The following is a 19,728-nucleotide window of genomic DNA, read 5'->3' on the forward strand; positions in this document are numbered from 1 at the left end:
TTCTTCAATATGTTTCAAACGATTTATAACATTCTGGTCTTATAACAACAGAAGACTGGTGAAGTTGTACCTAGATCTACAAATGACTAGGTGTTCCCCCTGCTGTCATTATTTTCATAAATCACTTTGACCTGGTCTATGTATTGGTTAAGTATTTTCATCATGTTTAAAGTAAAGAATTATAGTACTAGCAGACATGTGCTATTGAGCTGGCAATGTTTTACATGTAAATAATATAGGATTTAAAGTGAGGTTTTGAGCAAGCAATTTTAACTAAATTAAATAAAAATCTATTATTTCTAAATCTAATCATTGTCCTATAATTTATGATAAAGTGGAATAGATTTCTAATTTGTGGATCTATGCTTGGAATTTCTAAAATCATTATGCATACTTCTTGGGCAAAGTAACGGGTGCTTTTACCTCAAAACGAAGTACAAATCTGACTCCTAATTGAAAACTTGGAGATGTTCAGAAAACAACCTCCCCTTTCTCTTTTTACATGGTTTTTCTTTCCAGAATTACAGAGAGAGAGTGTGAAAGAAAGACAGTTGGCATGGGTAGAACAATTTGCTCATTTGATCTTGTTTCAGGGGTACCTCTGAAAAATACTTAGTGGTCTGGCATCCACACAATTTTCTTAGACCCTTCTTGGACATCTCTTGGACATCTTTTCAGTTCTGTAAAGCGTGCATTATGAGAGGCTTTAGGGATTTTCAAGATTTTTTTTTCACTTACCCTGTGTCCACATAATTTAGCGATTGGCCGGTGTGTTTTATAATCTTGAATACCACTCTCCAGACACCAGAAATGATGCTGGGGGTGGGAGTGCAGATTCAGAGATGGTGTACCTGAGCTGCGGTTCGACTGAGCTCGACTGCAATGTCCCCTCCAGTGTTCCCAAGACCGATCACTAAGATGCGTTTGTCCTGAAAGCCTGTTGGGATCTTGTACTCTTGACTGTGCAGGATCTGGCCTTTAAACTTATGGATTCCTGAAGGGACAGAGGGATCAGAAATATCTAGAGTTGTAACTCCTTCGTTGGCAGGCATAGGGTCTGTGGGAAAAGGCAAGTCCCAGAAATATGGCAGCCCTTTGTTCTTGCTCCCAATTGCAGGCAGTAGAACCAGTATATCATCCCCTATCCCACTGGATGCTGTAAGCTCAGATACTGATTTAGTATAACATGCCTTGTTAAAAACATAGGAGAACTTATATTTCATGCGTGTTCCGTTCTAAAGCAATTACTTAGGGAAATCAAGCTTACTGCAGACAATAATAAGAAACATCTCATGCATGACCTGAACATCCTAGACAAGAAGTAGACTGTTGATGCATGTTATTTTACCCAATAGATATATTCTATCAGAATGTGATTTATGTATATAACATGTTTACAAATTGAATTAAGAAATTTTCTTTTTTACAAAAAGAAATTGTGTGGCATGTTCTCATGTAAATAAAGTAATTATTCTTGTGATTTAGGCTTGTTACTTCATGCTTATTTTACTTTGTGTCTTATTATATGCTTAATGTCTTATTATACTGTATGCTTATTTATACTTTATTCTTTTGTTATTTATATTTGTATTTCTAACTGATCTTTCAAGCTCCTAACACTCTGTCAATGGAAGTATCACTATTACGATATTGATATACTATATATGAAAAGGGCTACCAAATATTTCTCCTCTTGATTTTTTTTTTTGGTAATTATCTCCTTGGCATATATAACAGACATAAACCATGGATTCATATAAACTAGGAATGGTAGTAACAGTGGAAGCAGAGCTATTTACAGTGGTGGCTGTGTCACTGGCAAAGTCCATTAACAATTCCCTGGAAATAAAAGTAGAAACTGGGTAATAAAGTCTAACCTTTTTCTTTTCCTTTGTACTTAGTCTAGTTTCACCTGCTCATAGGATACCATGTGAAGAGGCCTTGTACCCAGCATTTCAGACCAGAGTTCCTAGTGTGAAATGGCTGTGCCTGACACTTCAGCTCAGCAGACCGTGTGCAGAAGTGCATTCAGGAAATGCCTCTGAATCTATACTACCACCCACCCTGAGTCATTGGAAGGGAGTGCCAGATAGATGAAGAATGATGGGGCCAGGGGGCTGCTAAGCTGGCACACCAATTGACCCCTAGGAGCCCCAGCTAATATTGGACATGGGGGGAAAGCCTGTTGAATTCTTAGTTGACACTCATGCCACTTACTCAGTTCTGAACACCAGATCAGGTAAACTCAGTCACAAGAGTTGTAAAATTATGGGGGTCTCAGGGAAGGTCCAAGAACGGACATTCATAGAACCATCAGAATGTAAACTGGACAAACACAGGCTCACCCATTCCTTCCTGCATGTTCCCGAGTGCCCCGTACCTCTGCTAGGAAGAGATATCTTGGGAGCTACTATACACCTAATGGGAGACTGGTGTCCCCTTAGACAAAGGGCACAAGATGATAATGTTAATGGCTGAGGACAAACCTCCCCAGACAGAGCAAGTTGATCTCCCTGGAATAAATGCCGAGGTCTGGGCCCAGGGATGGATGGGATGAGCTGTAGGAGCCAGTCCCATGATAGTCCATCTAAAATCTGTACATACATGGCCTAATAGAAAACAGTACCCCACTCTGCTGGGAGGTCTTGTTGGGAACTGCCCGTGTCACAGGGCCTAACTGACCAGGGCCTTATTATACCATGTCAGTCAGCCTGTAATACCTCCATTCCCCCTGTAAAGAAACCCAATGGGAAATACCAGATGGTACAGGACCTCAGGGCCGTCAATGAAGCCACTGAAGATATACACCCAGTAGTGTCTAATCCTACACCCTGCTGGCCGCTTTACCGTCCACCAGGACCTGGGGCTCTGTATCAGATTTAAAAGATGTCTTCCTCTGTATTCCATTAACCACAGAGCCACAAGAAAGTTTTGCTTTTGCGTGGCAGGACCCAAACATGCAACAAAAACAACAATACTGCTGGATAGTCCTGCCTCAAGGGTTCAAAAATTCTCCCACCATCTTTGGGGAAACTTTAGCTAAAGACCTAAAAGATCTACATCTGGAGGAGGGAACCCTCCTCGAGTATGTAGACGAAATTCTGATTGCCAGCCTTACTAATGAGGCCTCTGACAAAAATACTATAACCACCCTGAACAACCTAGCAGATAAAAGATATAAGGTATCCAAGAAAAAGGTTCAAACACCACAAACTAGGGTGACCTACCTAGGCTTCATTCTCACAGAAGGCAAGAGAAGCATACCCCAGGAAAGGAAAGAAGTCATTTGCTGCCTCGCCCCTCCTGAAACTAAAAGACAGCTTAGGGGTTTCCTGGGGATGGCCAGGTTTTGCCACATCTGGATCCCTAACTATGGTTTAATAGCTGGGACTCTGTATGAAAAGTTGAAAAGATAATGATCCTTTTGAATGGAATTCAGAATGTAAAGGGGCCTTTGAAGAACTGAAAAAGCAGTTACTTCAGACTCCTCTCCTGGCCCTCCAAAATTTAGCTAAACCCTTTGACCTTTACATTCATAAAAGAAAGGGAATCGCCCTTGGGGTATTAGCTCAAAAAATGGGACCCCTTACTCAGGTGGTTGCTTATTTCTCCAAACAATTAGATCAAACTACTAAGGGATGGCCTTCTTGTCTACCGGCAATAGCAGTTACTACAACCCTGCTAAAGGAGGCTGAAAAGTTAACATTTGGTCAGCCAATCACTATACGGACTCCACACCAGGTTCAGGCTTCAGTTAAGTTCTAAGGGAACAGAATGGCTAACCCCCAGAAAGTTGATTCAAGTTCAGGCTATGCCTTTAGACAACCCAGTTGTTACCATAAAAAAACTGTCACAGGCTAAATCCTGCTACCCTGCTACCCACAGAAATCGGGCCCTTGGAGCATGATTATATAGAAGCCATAGACAAGATCTATTCCAGTCGCCTTGACCTAGGAAGTGACCTCTCCCAAACACTGAAGAGGAATGATTCACAGATGGGAGCAGTTTTATGAGAGAAGGAAAAAGGCTGGCAGGATAGGCAGTGACCTCCCAGACCTAAGTCATAGAAGCAAGAAGCCTACCCCCAGGGACTTCTGTCCAAAAGGCCTAGTTGATAGTCTTCACCTGAGTCTTAGGGAAGATTTTACACGGATGTTTACACAGATTCCCAGGATATGCCATCCTTCACACACAGGGCTATCTGGAAGGAAAGAAGTATGCCTGCTGTGGAGGATAAACAGGTGAAACATGGCTTAAAAATACTGAAGCTCTTAGAAGCAGTACAGCTTCCAAAAAAGGTGAGTGATTCATTGTAGGGGTCACCAAGAGAAGGATGCAGAGGTAATAAAGGGAAATGACAAGGCCAATGCAACTGCTGAACGGGCAGCCATAGAACCAGTAACTTGGCAATTACCCCTCATACCTCAAAGGCCAGATCCATCCAATTGTTCCTCAATCTGCACAGAGGAAGAATTAAACAGAGCCTGAAAATGGGGCTTCGACAGAGATCTAGGAGGCCATGGGTGGCTAGTTAGTGAACACGGGCAATACTTCTTCACCCAAACTGCAGCTTGTCAAGCCATCAGGGAGGCTCATCAAGGAACTCACTACAGGTATATAATTGGCTAGTTGAGGTCATGGTAACTCCTGGCATGAAAAGTATAATCAGTCGGATAGCTGAGACATGCCCCATCTGCACAATGAACAGCTCCAACACCAGACCCCCTAGAGGCCCCCAGGTGAGGCCCATTCAGACCAGAGGGACATATCCTGGGGAAGATTAGCAGACTGATTTCACTGGCATGGCGAGAGTACCTGGCAATTTCAGGTATCTCTTGGTGCTAGTACTCTTTTTCTGGGTGTATAGAAACGTTACTAAAAGAAATAATTCCCAGGTTTGGGCTTCCAGGGTCCCTACAAAGTAATAATGGTCCAGCATTTGTGTCTCAAGTGATGAAGGGGATAACGGGCACTGTGGGCGGACTCTGCACTCAGCCTAGAGACCTCAGTTATTGGGGAGAGTAGAAAGCTCCGTTCAGACTTTGAAATGGGCCTTAGCCAAGCTATGTCCAGAAACTCAAGAAGACTGGATGAAGTTGCTTCCAGTTGCCCTGCTCCGCATGTGATTAGCCCCAAGGGATAAGTGAAAGTTAAGTGCATTTGAACTCATCTATGGTACAGCCACTACCCGAGCCCGAGAGAAGGGACGCCTTAACTTGAAATGGAACAACTCAAGTGTGCCCTCCAGGGAGGAGAAACTATGAAAGCTTTCATGGAATATGGTAACCAGGTGCTGCCTGCACCCACCAACCTGGCCCTCTACCCATTCTGGCAAGGAGACTGGGGACACCTAAAAACCTGGAAAACCAGCAGCCTGCAAGACAGCTCAGTCCTAAGGGGAGCGGACCCCACTCGGTGACCCTAACCACCTACTCTGCCCTGACATTGCAGGGATCGCTCTGTGGGCACATCACCCTTGAGTGAAGAGGACCCTAAACGCTACCTCCGGAGAGACAACCTGGGGCCATGGACTCCCCCTGACTCATGCGAACCTCTCTCTGACCTGAAGCTTTTCTTCCAAAAAAACAACAAAGTGTGACCAGGGATACTTAGGCCACTGCAGTGAGCCTCCATATCAGGGCACGTTTGCCTACAGGCAAAAGACCTAGATACCTGCATTTTTAGGAAAATCTTGCTCTTGCTAATATTTGGACCATGCATCTTAAATTATCTGGTGTCCTTTGTCTCCAAAGGGTTAGATAAATGATGGTTGCTCAGCAATATGAACAGTTAGTGTTGAGGCCTGGTGACCATCAAACGCATCTAAAGGCATCTGGGAAGAAGTCTGGTCCTCTTCCGGGGGGTACAAAAGATGGACCTGCGCCCCCTAGCGCCCCTCAAGAATGAGGAGAAGGACAAAAGAGAGGAGGGGTTTGTCACCAGCAGAGCCTAGTCTGGGTAATAAGATAAAGTTTAACCTTTTTGTCTTTTCCTTTGTGCTTAGTCTAGTGTCACTTGCTCACAGGGTGCTGCGTGCAGAGGCCTCGCTTCTGGCCCTTCAGACCTGAGTTCCTAGTGTGAAATGGCTATGCTGATGCCTCAGCTCAGGGGAGTGTGCAGAAGCGCAGTACGTGACCCTCAGTTGAAGGTGGTGGCGGTGATGGGCTGTGTGCAGAGTCTCTGGGTCCAAACTTCGATCTGGAGTGTGAGCCTGTGCCTGTCTCTGCCCCCTCCCTGCTGACAGAACCCCGCAAAGCAGCCCCACCACGTCCTGGGGGTCGCCTGCTCTAGAGCCAGATCTCGCACCTGTCCACTCTCTGACCAAAGAATAAAGCTTTCCTCTGCTTCTGAACCGAATTTGACCTCTTGGCTCGAACGGCACCGGGCAGGAGGACCCTCATTGGGGACCAGCTCGAAAGGGTCGGTGGTAACAGCTTCAGCAATGAGAGGTGGCAGAGGAAATAAACAGCGATGGGGCCAGCCACCTTCAGACCCTGTGACCGGTGAGATGAAGCACTGACAATGAATCGGAAAGGGAGGCGCTGCACTTTAAAGTGTTCCTCAGCCTCTCACCCCAATACTTCAAGTACTTTTGCAATTTTAATGTAAAAAGATGAAACTGTCTCCTGGAACCTATCATTCTCCTACCAGACAGTCACATTCATTCATTTACTCAATAACATTTATTGAAGAGCTACTATATATAACACAATGTTTTAATAGGAGTCTTTGCCTGCTGAGGCCCCCAAAGCTGAAAACTAAATGCACTAAATATGGCAACAAATAGTTGCCACATTCCCAGGGAGGTGCTAAACCCACTAGGCAGAATTTGCAAAGAAGGTGTATGCAGACCGGTTTTGTGATCCTTTGCCTCTCACTTTCAGGGATTGAAGTCAAAGTGGCCAGAGGTTGGAAATTGGAGACTTTCAGGAAAGGATTTTAAAGTGCTATTGCACTTTTTGTCTCCTTGACACGAAGCCATATTCAAGGGGCTTCTGGGAGACCCCTGCGAGACCTCGACCCTTGGAGTCTATGGAGCACAGAGACTGGTGTGTGACCCACGCTTGAAAGGCTGTGACTGGAACTGCCTGCAAGGGGTGGCTGCACCAGTAGCAAGTTTTTCATCTACTACTGCTGACAGTGTGGAATACATGTCTCATGTGGACCAGATGAAAGCCATGTAGGAGAGAGCCTGTCTGATGCCAATTTAAAGGGACTTTGCACAAGGTAGCCATCTGGACTGGCAATGAGACCTTAATAGATAGTCTATGGAAATGACCTGGGGAGGAGCTAGGGTTTAGGAACTTGTAAAGTGGCCAGTCTGAGAGTGCTTGGTCTGTAGCAACAGGGGCTGCACGGAACGATCCCTAGTCATGGGGAGTCTCTGGAGCAGAGCCTAGGAAAGCACCCCACAAAGCATGGATCTTAAACACCCCCAAGGCCTGAGAGAACTAGCACCTGGTTGGTGCCAGTGAAGAAAGACTTTTCCTGCCCCCTTACTTCTTCTTGTCCTTGCCCTGACTCCAATTCTGGAAGGGCCAGAGACTGCAGCTGGTGAGTGAAAGGTTTGGAGGAGGAACTGGCAGAGGAAGAGAGCAGCCAAGCGCACCATCTCTTCTCACTGCTGCTGTCAGCACAAAGCAGGAGCTGGCTGGGGGAGGGGAGAAGCTTCATCATTACAGGTAATTGCCAGTTTTTACTATTACACGAGAAAGAACATTTCAGCTATAAAAATGAGAAGTTGGGGGACTTCCCTGGCAGTCCAGTGGTTAGGACTCTCTGCTTCCACTGCAGGGGGCACGGGTTCCATCCCTGGTCAGGGAACTAAGATCCTACATGCTGCATGGCACGGCCAAACAAACAAAAAAGATGACAGAGGAGGACTTTTCATTATTTGAGAGTGAGCAGAAAAGCGGTGGGAATGGCCTGAAATTGCAACCAAGGGCAGGAGAAGGACAAGCCTCACAGATGAGGCCTGCAGGGACATTACAAGAAAAAGTACAGTTGGTTAATAACTCTATATTACATGACCTGTACTTTCAACATTGTGTAGCCCAAGGCACTGTTTCAGGTTTTAGGTTTAGGAGATGTGAGAATAAAAGGCAGTCTCTACCCTTAAAGAGTTCATCCTCGAGTGAGAAATAGGTAAAGAGACAAGAGCTAACTAACGCTTATTCAGACCTTACTAGCAAGTCCTAGACATTCTTCTAAGGATTTTATACCTATTAATTAATTTAAACCTCACAACAACCCCATAGGGTGAACAGTATTATGATGCAATTTTACTGATGCTGAGAGTGGAGGCACAGAGAGGTTAAGCAACTTGCCCAAGGCCATATAGTAAGTAGCAGAGCCGGAAGGGAAGTCAGGTCATCTGACTCTGGGCTCAGCTGTCAAGCGTGATACTATGCTGCCCCCCAGAACAGGAGGTGTTACGATGCCCTCAGTGGGGCATCAGCCTAGACTGAGCCAGGGAAGTCATCCTGGAGGAGGTGATTTTTTTTTTTTTTCAAAGAACGACATTAGAAAGATGATTAGGAATTTGAAAAGCGAAGCCCTAAGAGGGTTACAAGAAGGGGGAAGAACACGTGCCTCGAATGCATTAGAGAGTGGGGCTTCAACCTATTCACTGAGGTTTGGCTGGAGAGAAGCTTCCTGAGGGCTCAACCTTGGTTCATAGATTTTGTATGTACCTAACACAATGCTTTTCAAGTAATACGTTCTCCATAATTGCATATGTGAGCAGGGGACCCAAGAAAAAGTATGGAATGCATAGGTAGTTCTGAATCAATGATACGTCAATAATGCCTTGCCCCCTCCCCTACCCCAAAGGAATCTATTTGGTAAATCAAAACTACTAATTCAGAAAAAAAAACGGTCTGCTAGGAGGCACAGGGCCTAGTTTGCCTTGTCAGCAAATATCTCTGGAAGAGTTTGCTATTGTGGTTTCTTCATCTTATACTTATTCCCCTACTGTTATGTGTTGAAAAATGCTTAGAAACTACCTTAGGAGAAGGAAGACCAGAAGCTTGAAGTCCATGCACAACGCTCACAGAGTTTAAGAACATTTGTTAATAATTGATCAAATATAATTAGGCATTTGCGACCACTAATCTGTAACTAATGATTACAACTGATGTGTGTTTAGAGAGTCACGTTTACACAACTTCTTGGTGTGGGAGAGAAAAGAATCAAGAGGGGTGACCTGCAGAACTGCACTTTGTGCCACCCATCCCGTGATTCCTGTATGGGCTCTGGAAGGATCCAGCACTCTGAGATGGAATGGCTGCTGAGGCTTATAACTGGGGTTATAACTTAACTAAGAGGGAGAAATACTTCTTCGTCTGGGGGACGCATCTGCTTCTTAGGAAGCAGGTTCTTCCAAGCAATTCTCAGATGGTGGATAATAGCTTACTAAAGGTCATGATTCATAACAGTAGTAGCTATTGTTTATAGAGTGCTTACTGTGTGCTCTGTACTATACTAAGTATTTTACATGGATGATCTCATTTAATCCTCATCACTACTCTGAGATGGGAACTTATATTTCCACTTTGCTGAGGCTTAGAGAGGTTATGTTCATCCAAGATTAAGCAACTAGCACAGGGTCTGGATCCAGAGCTTTGTTCATAACCATTATGCTAAATGCTACTTATCCAGGGCTATTGCCTGCAGGGAACTGTAGCAGACCAGAACTTCCTGGAAAGTTTACATCGTATCCATTCACCAAGATACCTCACTCTGGAAACACAGAGGAAATTGGGATTATCTGTCCTGCTGTCCCCCATAACAGATTCTTCTAAAGTCTGGTCATAAACCAAGACCCCCTCAGGGGGAGCCTCTAAAATCTACGTGTGTGGGTTTCTTCCTTCTCCAATATCTGGGTTTTAGGGCAAAAGAAAGGGGCACCTCAATATTTCTACTACAATTATTCCTCCCCCACCTCCCTGAGGTCATTAAAGTATGTAAAAATGTCTGCTCTCAAGATGATCCAAAACTATGTTGCTACTCTAGTTTATGTTTAGCCAGTCTCTTTCCTTGGGCCCACTTCTGCCAGTCTGGACACTTCATACTGCCACAAAGATCATCACCTCTCAGCCCCTGATTGCTGTTTTGCAGCAGTGTTCTTTAGTTATAGTCGCAGTGGGACTGAAGGTAGTTAGGAGTAAAGGATTAGCCACCTCAAACCTGACAAGACACTTAATTCCAAAAGCATCTCTTATTTGACACTTGTGACACATTTCCTCATAGAAACATTGTTACAGAGGCAGCTATATATTCCTTTGGTACTATGTGATTATGTATTTAGCCCATAGACTAGCAGCAAGCCTGAAGCTGACCCACCATTTACAATATTGCTTCTTTGTAAAATTATGTACTGAATTCTCCCTTGGTCCCTAACACATTTTGAAAATAGAATAGTTTGTTAATTTGAGATTATGTTTTAAGATTTATATTTCATTTTTTATTGTCTAAGGTTTGCAGACTTTCTTCTTCACATCTTCGTTTCTTAAAGGTTCTTTTAATTCCTAAAAGAAGTTTCAAAACTTCATACTCAATTGCCTTTAGGGCCACTTATGAGTAACGGAAGAAGAGTAGCTTCACTACATTTTAGTAATCCTCACTTGACTTCAAAAGATGGAGATTTGCTAATTGTGAGTATATTAAAAAGAATGTGCCATTGGATCAAAAGCATTTCCAAAGGGGAATTTCTAAAACTCCTTTGTGTGGATAGCCCTGCTTTAAGAGGTGGATGGATTCTTATTGTGATGACTGTTTTGAAGGGTGACAATATTTCTTTGTATGTATAATTTCTGGTCTATTTCTTAAAAAAAATTCTGTCAAGTTTCCTTGTATTTTCACTTCCTTTAAGTTCTTGAATTACAGGTCACTCCTGATTCAAATGACCTGTAATTTAATGACGAAATTCAAAGCCTATTTTTTTTCATGACCGATCTGATAGTTTTGAGCCTTCTGTGATCACTGAGCTTGAATCAGACAGGCATGATAAAACTTAAATGATAACATCAGCATTTATATTAATAAGTAAATAATAAAATCTGACACCTCTATAGTGTTTTATAACTTTCAAAGTTATTTTGTACATATTATTTCTGAGGGTAAACATAAAGTTGTCTATAATCACGAGGAAGTATTTCCAATTGCAAATCAGTAACTTCTAGAAGAACCCAGAAGAGTAGGCTTGGTTTCAGGCAGAAATGACTCACCAGGAAATGACTCCAAAGGTAAACGGGGATTCAGGAAGTGTCCAGTGCAAACCATGACAGCATCAAAGATAGCTCTGTCCAGCTCCCCCTCTGTCTCTGTGACAACATCCCACTGACCAGTTTCGGAGAAGTCAGGACGCTTTGTTACGCTGCACACTGTGGTCTGAAAGCAAAAGACAAACACTCGCTTTCCATCAGTCATCTTGGGACCTCATACAATGACCGTATGGTAACCATGTCTGTTATTTCAAGTGGGCCAAGTCAGTCCCACGATAGGAGGTCTGTTAACATTGGCTTATCTTTTCCCTAGAGAAGTTAAATAACTTGTGCAAAGTCTCAAAAGTGGTCATATAGATTAGGACCCAAAACATCTGAATGCCTTCACTGCAAGGAAGAAACATTCAGTTTTTATTCCTGGTGAGAAGGAGATGAATTAAAACACCGAATGTTGAAAAAATTTAGGAAAATGAGTTTTGACCCATTATAATATCTGTGGTTCAGACTTCTAGTCATTTCTTCCCAATGGGTTTCATGAACAAAATCCATTTTTCCTTTCCTCTCAAAAACATTCTAAATTTTATCCTGAATGAGAGTCTGAATTTAGAGGAAGAACCAGGAAATTCAGTATTTTAGTGACTTATTTGAGTAAAACATGACCAGCAGGATTATTATCTGCCTTATTCATATAGAGAGAAAGTCAGGAAGAAGTTTACTTAAGTATCCCATTTCCATCAGATTGGTGAATGGGCCAGGCCCTACTCATTAACCTTCCATAACCCAAGGTATCTTACTCTAAACCGAATGTATTTCAGAAGGTCAAAGTGCTCAGCAAACTCTTGGAGGTAGTCCCAAAATTTTTCTTGCTTCATGAAATTGGGATAATCTTCTTGGAAGGGGAAGTCGCTGTAACATGACATTTCTTTGCAGACGTTTGTCACTAATGACTTGTAGACCCTGGTCATCCCATCTTTAGAAGTTTCCTGTGGTGAAAGCACAGTTAGCTTGATGGGGTGGTGGGGGGATAGGAGGAAGAGAACAGAGATCATCAGCAGTTAGCGTTCCACTTGTAATTCCAAAGAGTTCCTGGAAAAGTTAGCATTGGGTCTCCATGCTATAGTTATCAGAAATCATTGGTGGGGTTGGAGTTGTTAAATATGATATCTTTCTCAATCTACAAAGAAGCTAACAACATTTAATAGGGCTCTCCAAGAATGACACTGCCCTTAAAATATTCCATGAACACAGGCCCACGGTCTATCTTGCTTATCTTCTCCTTCTTCCCTTGCCATGATTATTCCGTCCACTCATGCTCTGCACCTCTTCCTCTTGCCTTTGTTTAAGGAACTCCTCACTAATTTTTCTATTTATTGTCTATGGATATTTTCAACCGCTCTCTTTTTATTGGCTCCTTCCCATCCACACTTAAAATACTGAAGACTCAAATTTTCAAAACAAAACAAAACTCCCTTTCAACCTGTATCCCCTTCCAGCCTTGTCTCTCTCTGTCTTATCTCAGTCGTCATGAAAGAATCATCACATACTGGCAGCCTGTGTTTTCTCCTGGACTTCCCAACTTGTTGTCTTGTCTCGATCTCTGTCACTCAAAAACAAAACAACAAAACAAAAAGATCTATATTAAAGGCACCGGTGAACTTCTCGTGGCCGAAGTTTTCTTCTTCAAGTCTCTTCCTTCACCATCATGTTCTCTAAGAAGCCTTCCATGACCCAACAGATCTTCACAAGGTAGCTATTGCGCCCTGCCCCAGCACACTGTACTTTGAGCACAGAACCAATCACACTGCATTGTAGTGATCTGTTTACTGTTTCTGTTCCCCACCAGACAGTAAGGAGGGCTGGGTCCTTGTCCATCTTGTTTCCCATAGGTCCTGGTAGAGGGACAACACGAGTACTTGTTGAATGGATGAAAATGAATACTACAATTGCATTTTTGAAAAAAAAAAAGTATTTGTATGACTGGAAAAAATTATATCAAAATTTTGTTAGTGCTGACTCATGAGAATTGATATTATATTTAGTTTGTATTTTTCTTTTGTTTAACTCAGTACTGTTTTCTAAAATTAATCTATGTCACTTTACAATAGGAGAAGGAAACCAAACCAACCATGGGGTCAAACAGCAGACCTAATACTTTCTTCCACATTGACATTTGGTGGCTTGAAGAGGCCCATAGTACACCAGAAAAAATTATTTTCCCCCAGTATGCTATAATCCTAGGGTTGTGATCATTTACATGTGTTTGCTTATTCTGTTTTCTTCACCATCCATCAAAGACTGGCAAATGCTGCCTACTCCAAGAAGGCTTCCCTCATTCATATCAGTTTGAAGCACCCTCCCCAACCTTGAGCTCCCACTAAAGGCTGCTCTTCTCTCGCCAACCAAAGCATTTAGTACTTGGGCCTCCCGTCTTCTGACACCTTATACCCTACCACTGGGGCAGGTCCCTTTATTCCCTCTGAAGGCCCTGCTATTCCCAGTAACCAGGACCAATTTTGGCCAGAGGCAGGGGGTATTTAGTCATTTCCAGCCCCAATTCCTGATGCTCAAGTCACCTAATAGCTGGCCTAGCCTTGAGCATACCCCACTAGGCTGCATATTACACTCCTAAGAAGGGTGGATTAGTGCCTGTGTTCTTTTTCTTCTGATAATGTGAAAAATACCCCCTAGACCTTTCAAGGTCTGGATTCTTGCCTCACCCTTGCCAATTCTCTTCCCAAAGACCTGAACAATGCCTGGGGGCTGGGGCTCCACTCCCTGATGCCAACTTCTGTCCTTCCTAAAGTGTCACCTGCTCCATATTCACCAATGCCATTCAGCTACCCAATGTGACACGCTGCTACTTTGTCTTACAATGTCCCTGCTCCAGAAATCATCGTAACTTCCAGTACTATGTTTGTGTATTAGACTTAACTCTTTCTTCCTCTCTCCTCCAACTGTCTCTTGTCCCTACCCTGCCAGTTGTCCAAGTTCATCACCTATCAGACTGCATCCTGCCTGGGGTCAGCACAACACCATAACAAACTTGTGTTGCTGCAGTGAGCTGCTCCCGTAATGATCACCAAGGTAGGCTAAAGCGACCATGCCTCGGCAGGGACAAAGCAAACGGCCAGATTATGATTGGTGGAAGTGGGAGGGTATGAACTACGCACGGTAAACTTCCACAGTCCCCCGATGTCATTACTTCTTTCAAAGCAGGTAGGCTCCAGGTCTTCATCCAAGCAGCATTTGATGGAGGACAGGCCACTCACACCAGCTCCAATCACTGCAACTCGCTTGGCCATGGTGTGTTCTGTATGAGATAGGTTGAGCAGAGCATCTTTATATGACAAAGCTAGAAGGGAACCCTTGTCATAGAAGTCAACTTTTACAGTGATCCTTTCATCTTTGAGCTGAGGCAGAATCACATGTTGTTTAAAGATGAGGGCTCTGAAATCATACTGGTTTGGTTTGAATCCTCGCTTCATTTATTTACAGTATGACCTTAGGCTAGTTGTTTATCCTCTCTGTGCCTCAGTTTTCTCAGCACAATGGGAGTGGAAATAATAATACCAATTTAAAATATTTGTTATGAAATTAAATGACTGAGATATGTTGGAAGGGTGATAGAAGTGTGTCTGCTACATAGTAAGTGCTCAATTAAATTTTGCTCTTATTTTTAGCTAGTGTAGCCAGGACCTTGATCCCCTTAAGACTTTAGATCCTCTCAGTATTAAAAGGACTCTTTGCTAACACCTAGTCCCTCTGAAATGCTAGGAATTGCAACAAGCAAAAATGTTAGTTTTTATTCAAAGCGTCTAAAGTTCTAAAGAATAGCTAGTCATGGACCATGTCCTGCCAGCAAAAGAGATATTACATGCATTTAGGGGAGGTTCTTAACTTTGCACAGAGAAAGGTTGACTCACTATAATACAGAACTGTGGTCATATGGTCATATGGAAATGGGGATGCCATGTTGTCAGGAAAGATTTGAGGAAGTGTGAATGTGTCGTGGGGATTTATAACCAGTTTTTCTTGATTTTATGTTTTGGGCTTCTGCAAACATCAACATAGCTTTTGCTTTGATCAGATGGGCTAACCACCGAGTTGATTTCAGCAAATCAGGTTTATGTCACATGGAAGACTTTGAAGTGTCAGGTGTCCTCACTCAAGTGCTGCCTTTCCCTCAACCCTCGTGGCCAGTCTGAGAAACACACAAAGAGTAGCTGAGACCTCAAAGTATTTGCTTTATAAAATATACTTAACTGATTTGACTTTGCCTATGAAGACATGGTACTTTTTGAGGAGAGATCTTGCTGTATAACTCTTATGTGACCTTTGTAGTGTCATGACACTTACCATAGTGGTGTTTGCCTTGAGGAACCTAGGGAGAACATATTTATTGAGCCCTGAATACCAGTAAATGGGAAAACATATAGCATCATCACTGAACACGACTTAAGGCCACTCTGCTAATAAGAGGTTGAGTCTGGAGAGACTTAGGGTATCTGAGTATGAGCCTGGATGTGCACATCTCATTGGTCTGAGAGCCTGAAGTGTCCTGTGATTCCTGCTACTAAGCCTTTTCCCTCACCTGAGCTCAGGTTTGCTGCCACACCTTCTGGTTGGGCTTGGGGGATTTTGTCCTTTTGGTTTTGTAGTTTGCCTCCTAGCCAGATCAGAACCCCCAGGCACAAAACCAAAGTGAAGTTACTGACTTTACAGAGGGCAGAAGAAGACTGCTGAGCCCTTGGACCCTTCGGACTCACCTGGTTCCAGAGGAGGATCTAGGCAGGGACTTGCAACAAGGATCAGAGGGATTTCTCAGAGCTGCCTGTTTCCAAATCTTACCTGCCACCCTACCCTTTCTAAGGTTGAGACCTTCACGCCTGGCTTCATTATTTATAGCAAAATTTACACTTTTCCCCCTGAAACTTTTTGTTTATTTAGAAGTCTCTTTTGATTTGGAAGAGTTGGGCAGGCTGCAATAAGAATGGACTTTGGAGGCAGCAGAACTGGGTTTGAACTCTGTCTCTGCCACTGACTAGGCATGTGACCCCAAACAACCCACTTACACACCTTAAGATTTACTGTTTGCAAATAAGAAAAATAGCCATATTGAAGGATTGTTTGGGTCTTAAACAGTGATAATAATTACACAGAACTGCCTAGCACCAAATATTTACTCAGCATTCATTTCCCACCTCCCTAACTGACTCCCTCCTTTCCTCTCTTCCCGGAAAAGACAGCTCATGCAGATAAAATTTATCAACAAGTTTGGAAACATATAGGCAAACATACCTATGACTTCCTTTGGATTGAGTAAAAGGTTTAGGTGGCTTTTAATCAGAAATAAATGGCCTCCACCAATAAGAACATTTAAACCTCCAGGGCACTAGGTAGAGGTCTGGAATTGGCAGATCCCTCTGTGCTGTGTTTTTGCAATAATAATATGAAAGAAATAGTTGTTAATTGATTGGTTAAAATGCAAAATGTGCTGCAGTGAATAGACTGGCAGCAAATTAATTCACTCAACAGATGCACCCTGTGTACCTCTAAGGGCAGATACTGAGCCAAGCGTGGGGACCCCCAAGATGATTAAGAGCCAGTGACTTAAATAATAGTAATAAATATAGACCCAGTGACTGTCCACAGGAAGATGCCACTATATGGAGAGAGGCTGACACACATGATATCATGTGGTACGTCCTGTAATAGCAGTGTGCTCTGGGTACAAATGCTTGCAGACACTCTTGGGCTGCTTAGCTATGCCTGGAGACCTAGTTAGAGACACATAGTAGGCTGTATTTTTCCTGGGAAAAAACACCTTGTCCTTTACAGACTGATTTAGAGACTGTTTAAGTGCCAAATAATTGGTGTCCAAAGTAGATGTGAATTGAAAGGCAGGAGAGAAGACTGCAGGCTTGAAGGGGCGGGAGGACATAAGGTGTGTTAAGCTCTTTGTAAACTGTAAAGTGGGCTATAAACATAAGGTCCATTGTAGGTCAAAAGGTTGCTGACATTTAGTTCCTTAATAGAAAGAAGCTCTAAACTACTGAACTGGACTTTTTTTTTTTTTTTTTTTGCATTACGTGGGCCTCTCACTGTTGTGGCCTCTCCCATTGCGGAGCACAGGATCCGGATGCACAGGCTCAGCGGCCATGGCTCACGGGCCCAGCCGCTCCGCGGCATGTGGGATCCTCCCGACCGGGGCACGAACCCGTGTCCCCCGCATCGGCAGGCGGACTCTCAACCACTGCGCCACCAGGGAAGCCCTGAACTGGACTTTTGAACAACATGAAAACCCCATCCCATACCTGACAGACCAGAAAATGCAGGAATCATTTTTGAGACGTGGAAAGACTTGGATGATTAGCAAATTATGTAGCTGATTATGATTTATATTAGTTTGGACTTGGATCTATTTATATTTCTTATTATCACTCTACCAGTGCTCTTCCTTTGCTACAGTATTTCCTAACATAACACTTGTGGAGTATTTTGTGTTTCCCAATGCCTCACAATTCCATCTCATCCAAAAGATGAAATCAGAAGTGAGCCTGGAATCACAGACAGTCCCATGATTCTGTTATTCTCACCCACACCTTCCTTCAGGGTGGTTTCCCCCTACAACATAACTTTGTTTCCTTAGCACGTTCCTTTGCTTCCTGGTTTTCTCTAATTCTGCTGCTTTAACCCTAATCAAGAGGCTCTCGAAGGACAAGATCACATTCATTTTTAAGGAGTGTACTCACCAAGGAAAGTATTCATCCTCTGTGAAAGCAGCTTCTGGAAACATTTCCCCATTAAAAAAAAAAAAAATCCAGGACACTTACCTTGTTGGCATAGAGCAGATATTTTGACAAATTATTTCTCACAGCCCAAAGCCAAAGACAGTGTTTGTTTTAAAAAAAAAATTCCAAACACAAACTCCTTGTTCTAAAAGAAAAATAAAAAACTAATGCTGACTTTAATCAAAGTACTCTCGGTTTAAAACAAAAACCATCCGTTTTTCCTGTCATGCTAGTGACAGCAGAAAGTATACTCACCGAGGAAAAAAAAGTTGTGTAGGGCACCAGCTTGATACTTCCGTGTTCTCGAAGGAGGGCTAAATGACGAGTTAGAATAAAGCCTTCAGATTCGAAGGCCACAAACGACTTCTGCCCCTTTCCCCACCCTCCTAAACGTCACAGTTCCGACGGAGCCCTAAACTTAAAGGGGAGCACGTGGTAAGCGACTGCTCTTCTCATTGTAGCCTTTAGAGGGCGCCAAGTCACTCCAAACCACAATCCCCAGTGAAACAGACGTTCTACGTACTAAATTCTGACTCTTGAATTAGTCCCTTGAGCCATCATAGGAACTGTCCATAGGAGAAGGTCGATTAGGTGACTATCACGTCATCAAGTTCTCCCAAGTCTAGAGTTCCTTAACCCCAGAAGTGTGATTTCAAAATTCAGAACTTACAAGGAATTTAAGCTGTTTCATCCTTTTGGAAAGGGTTAGCAGAGGGAGCTGGTAAAACCTGTTTGAAAACCTGTTTGAAAAAGCGTAAAATTGGTTTTAGGTATTAGCCTAGGGCTAATATCTAAGAAGAGGAATAATTACAGAAGTAAGCACTGGGAATAATAATAATAGGCAACATCTTTTTTTTTTTTTTCTTCTCCATTGAGTGCTTGGAAACAAGCATAAAATACCATCTTAAGCTCATTAAACAGTTTCCAGACCAGGGGATCAAATGCAGATGCCCACAGGGGTCAGGAAGGTAACCCAAATGAGGGAAGAGGGCCGAGATAAGATCTGACTGGAAAGCACATCCCCCACCTATTAGGTTCAGCTAAATGGTGTAATTTGAGAGCATAAGCCCCAAATTGCAAGGTTTTAGGTTCCTTTCAATAGAAACTGCAAATTCAGATTTTTATATAAAATCTTCTATTGGCAACAAATTAATTTTTCTTTTGAAAAATATTAAGCCCACAGAAAAGTTGAAAGAACAATTTTATTAATGCACACTAATGTATCCTTCACCCATTTCATCAACTAGCAACCACTTGACACATTGGAATTTTCTTCCCCCTCTCTTTCTTTCTCCACACGTACAGAAACACACACACACACACACACACACCTGTACACACACATCTGAAAGTAGTCTTCAAACATCAGGATGCCATCAAGATATTTCAGCACATATTTCACAAGAGTAAGGGCATTCTCCCTTTCTATACTAAGAAAGTCAGTATAAATTCAATAACATCATCCAACATACAGTCCAGATTTCTCCAGTTGTCCCCAAAATGTTCTTATCTAGTGGTGTACTGGAGCTGGCTTGCAGAGTGAGAATATGCATCTCTTCCAAGTTCAGTGATAGCTTGGCATTACACACAGTAATGCTCTACACAATAGCTTGACATTGTTCATGGTGGGGGTATTTACATCATGGAAACTGGCAAACACTACAAATCTGTGATCTCCCCACACCCCCAGCCATTTTTTTTTTTTTTTTTTT

General features: G+C 42.9%; 1 protein-coding gene across 1 annotated transcript in view; it reads right to left on the bottom strand.

Annotated features, from left to right (window-relative positions):
- FMO4 (flavin containing dimethylaniline monoxygenase 4) overlaps positions 1 to 18,341 on the bottom strand; it is a 34,334-nt gene extending 15,993 nt beyond the window's left edge. The window contains 5 exon segments of the mRNA XM_029229846.1: positions 852 to 994; positions 11,229 to 11,391; positions 12,020 to 12,208; positions 14,396 to 14,535; positions 18,272 to 18,341. Of these exon segments, the coding sequence (XP_029085679.1) occupies positions 852 to 994; positions 11,229 to 11,391; positions 12,020 to 12,208; positions 14,396 to 14,527 (627 nt within the window). The 5' untranslated portion in view covers positions 14,528 to 14,535; positions 18,272 to 18,341.
- Between the last annotated feature and the right edge of the window lie 1,387 nt (positions 18,342 to 19,728).

This window comes from Monodon monoceros, unplaced genomic scaffold (assembly GCF_005190385.1).
Source record: "Monodon monoceros isolate NGI ecotype Baffin Bay Population unplaced genomic scaffold, NGI_Narwhal_1 Super_Scaffold_18, whole genome shotgun sequence".
NCBI lineage: Eukaryota > Metazoa > Chordata > Mammalia > Artiodactyla > Monodontidae > Monodon > Monodon monoceros.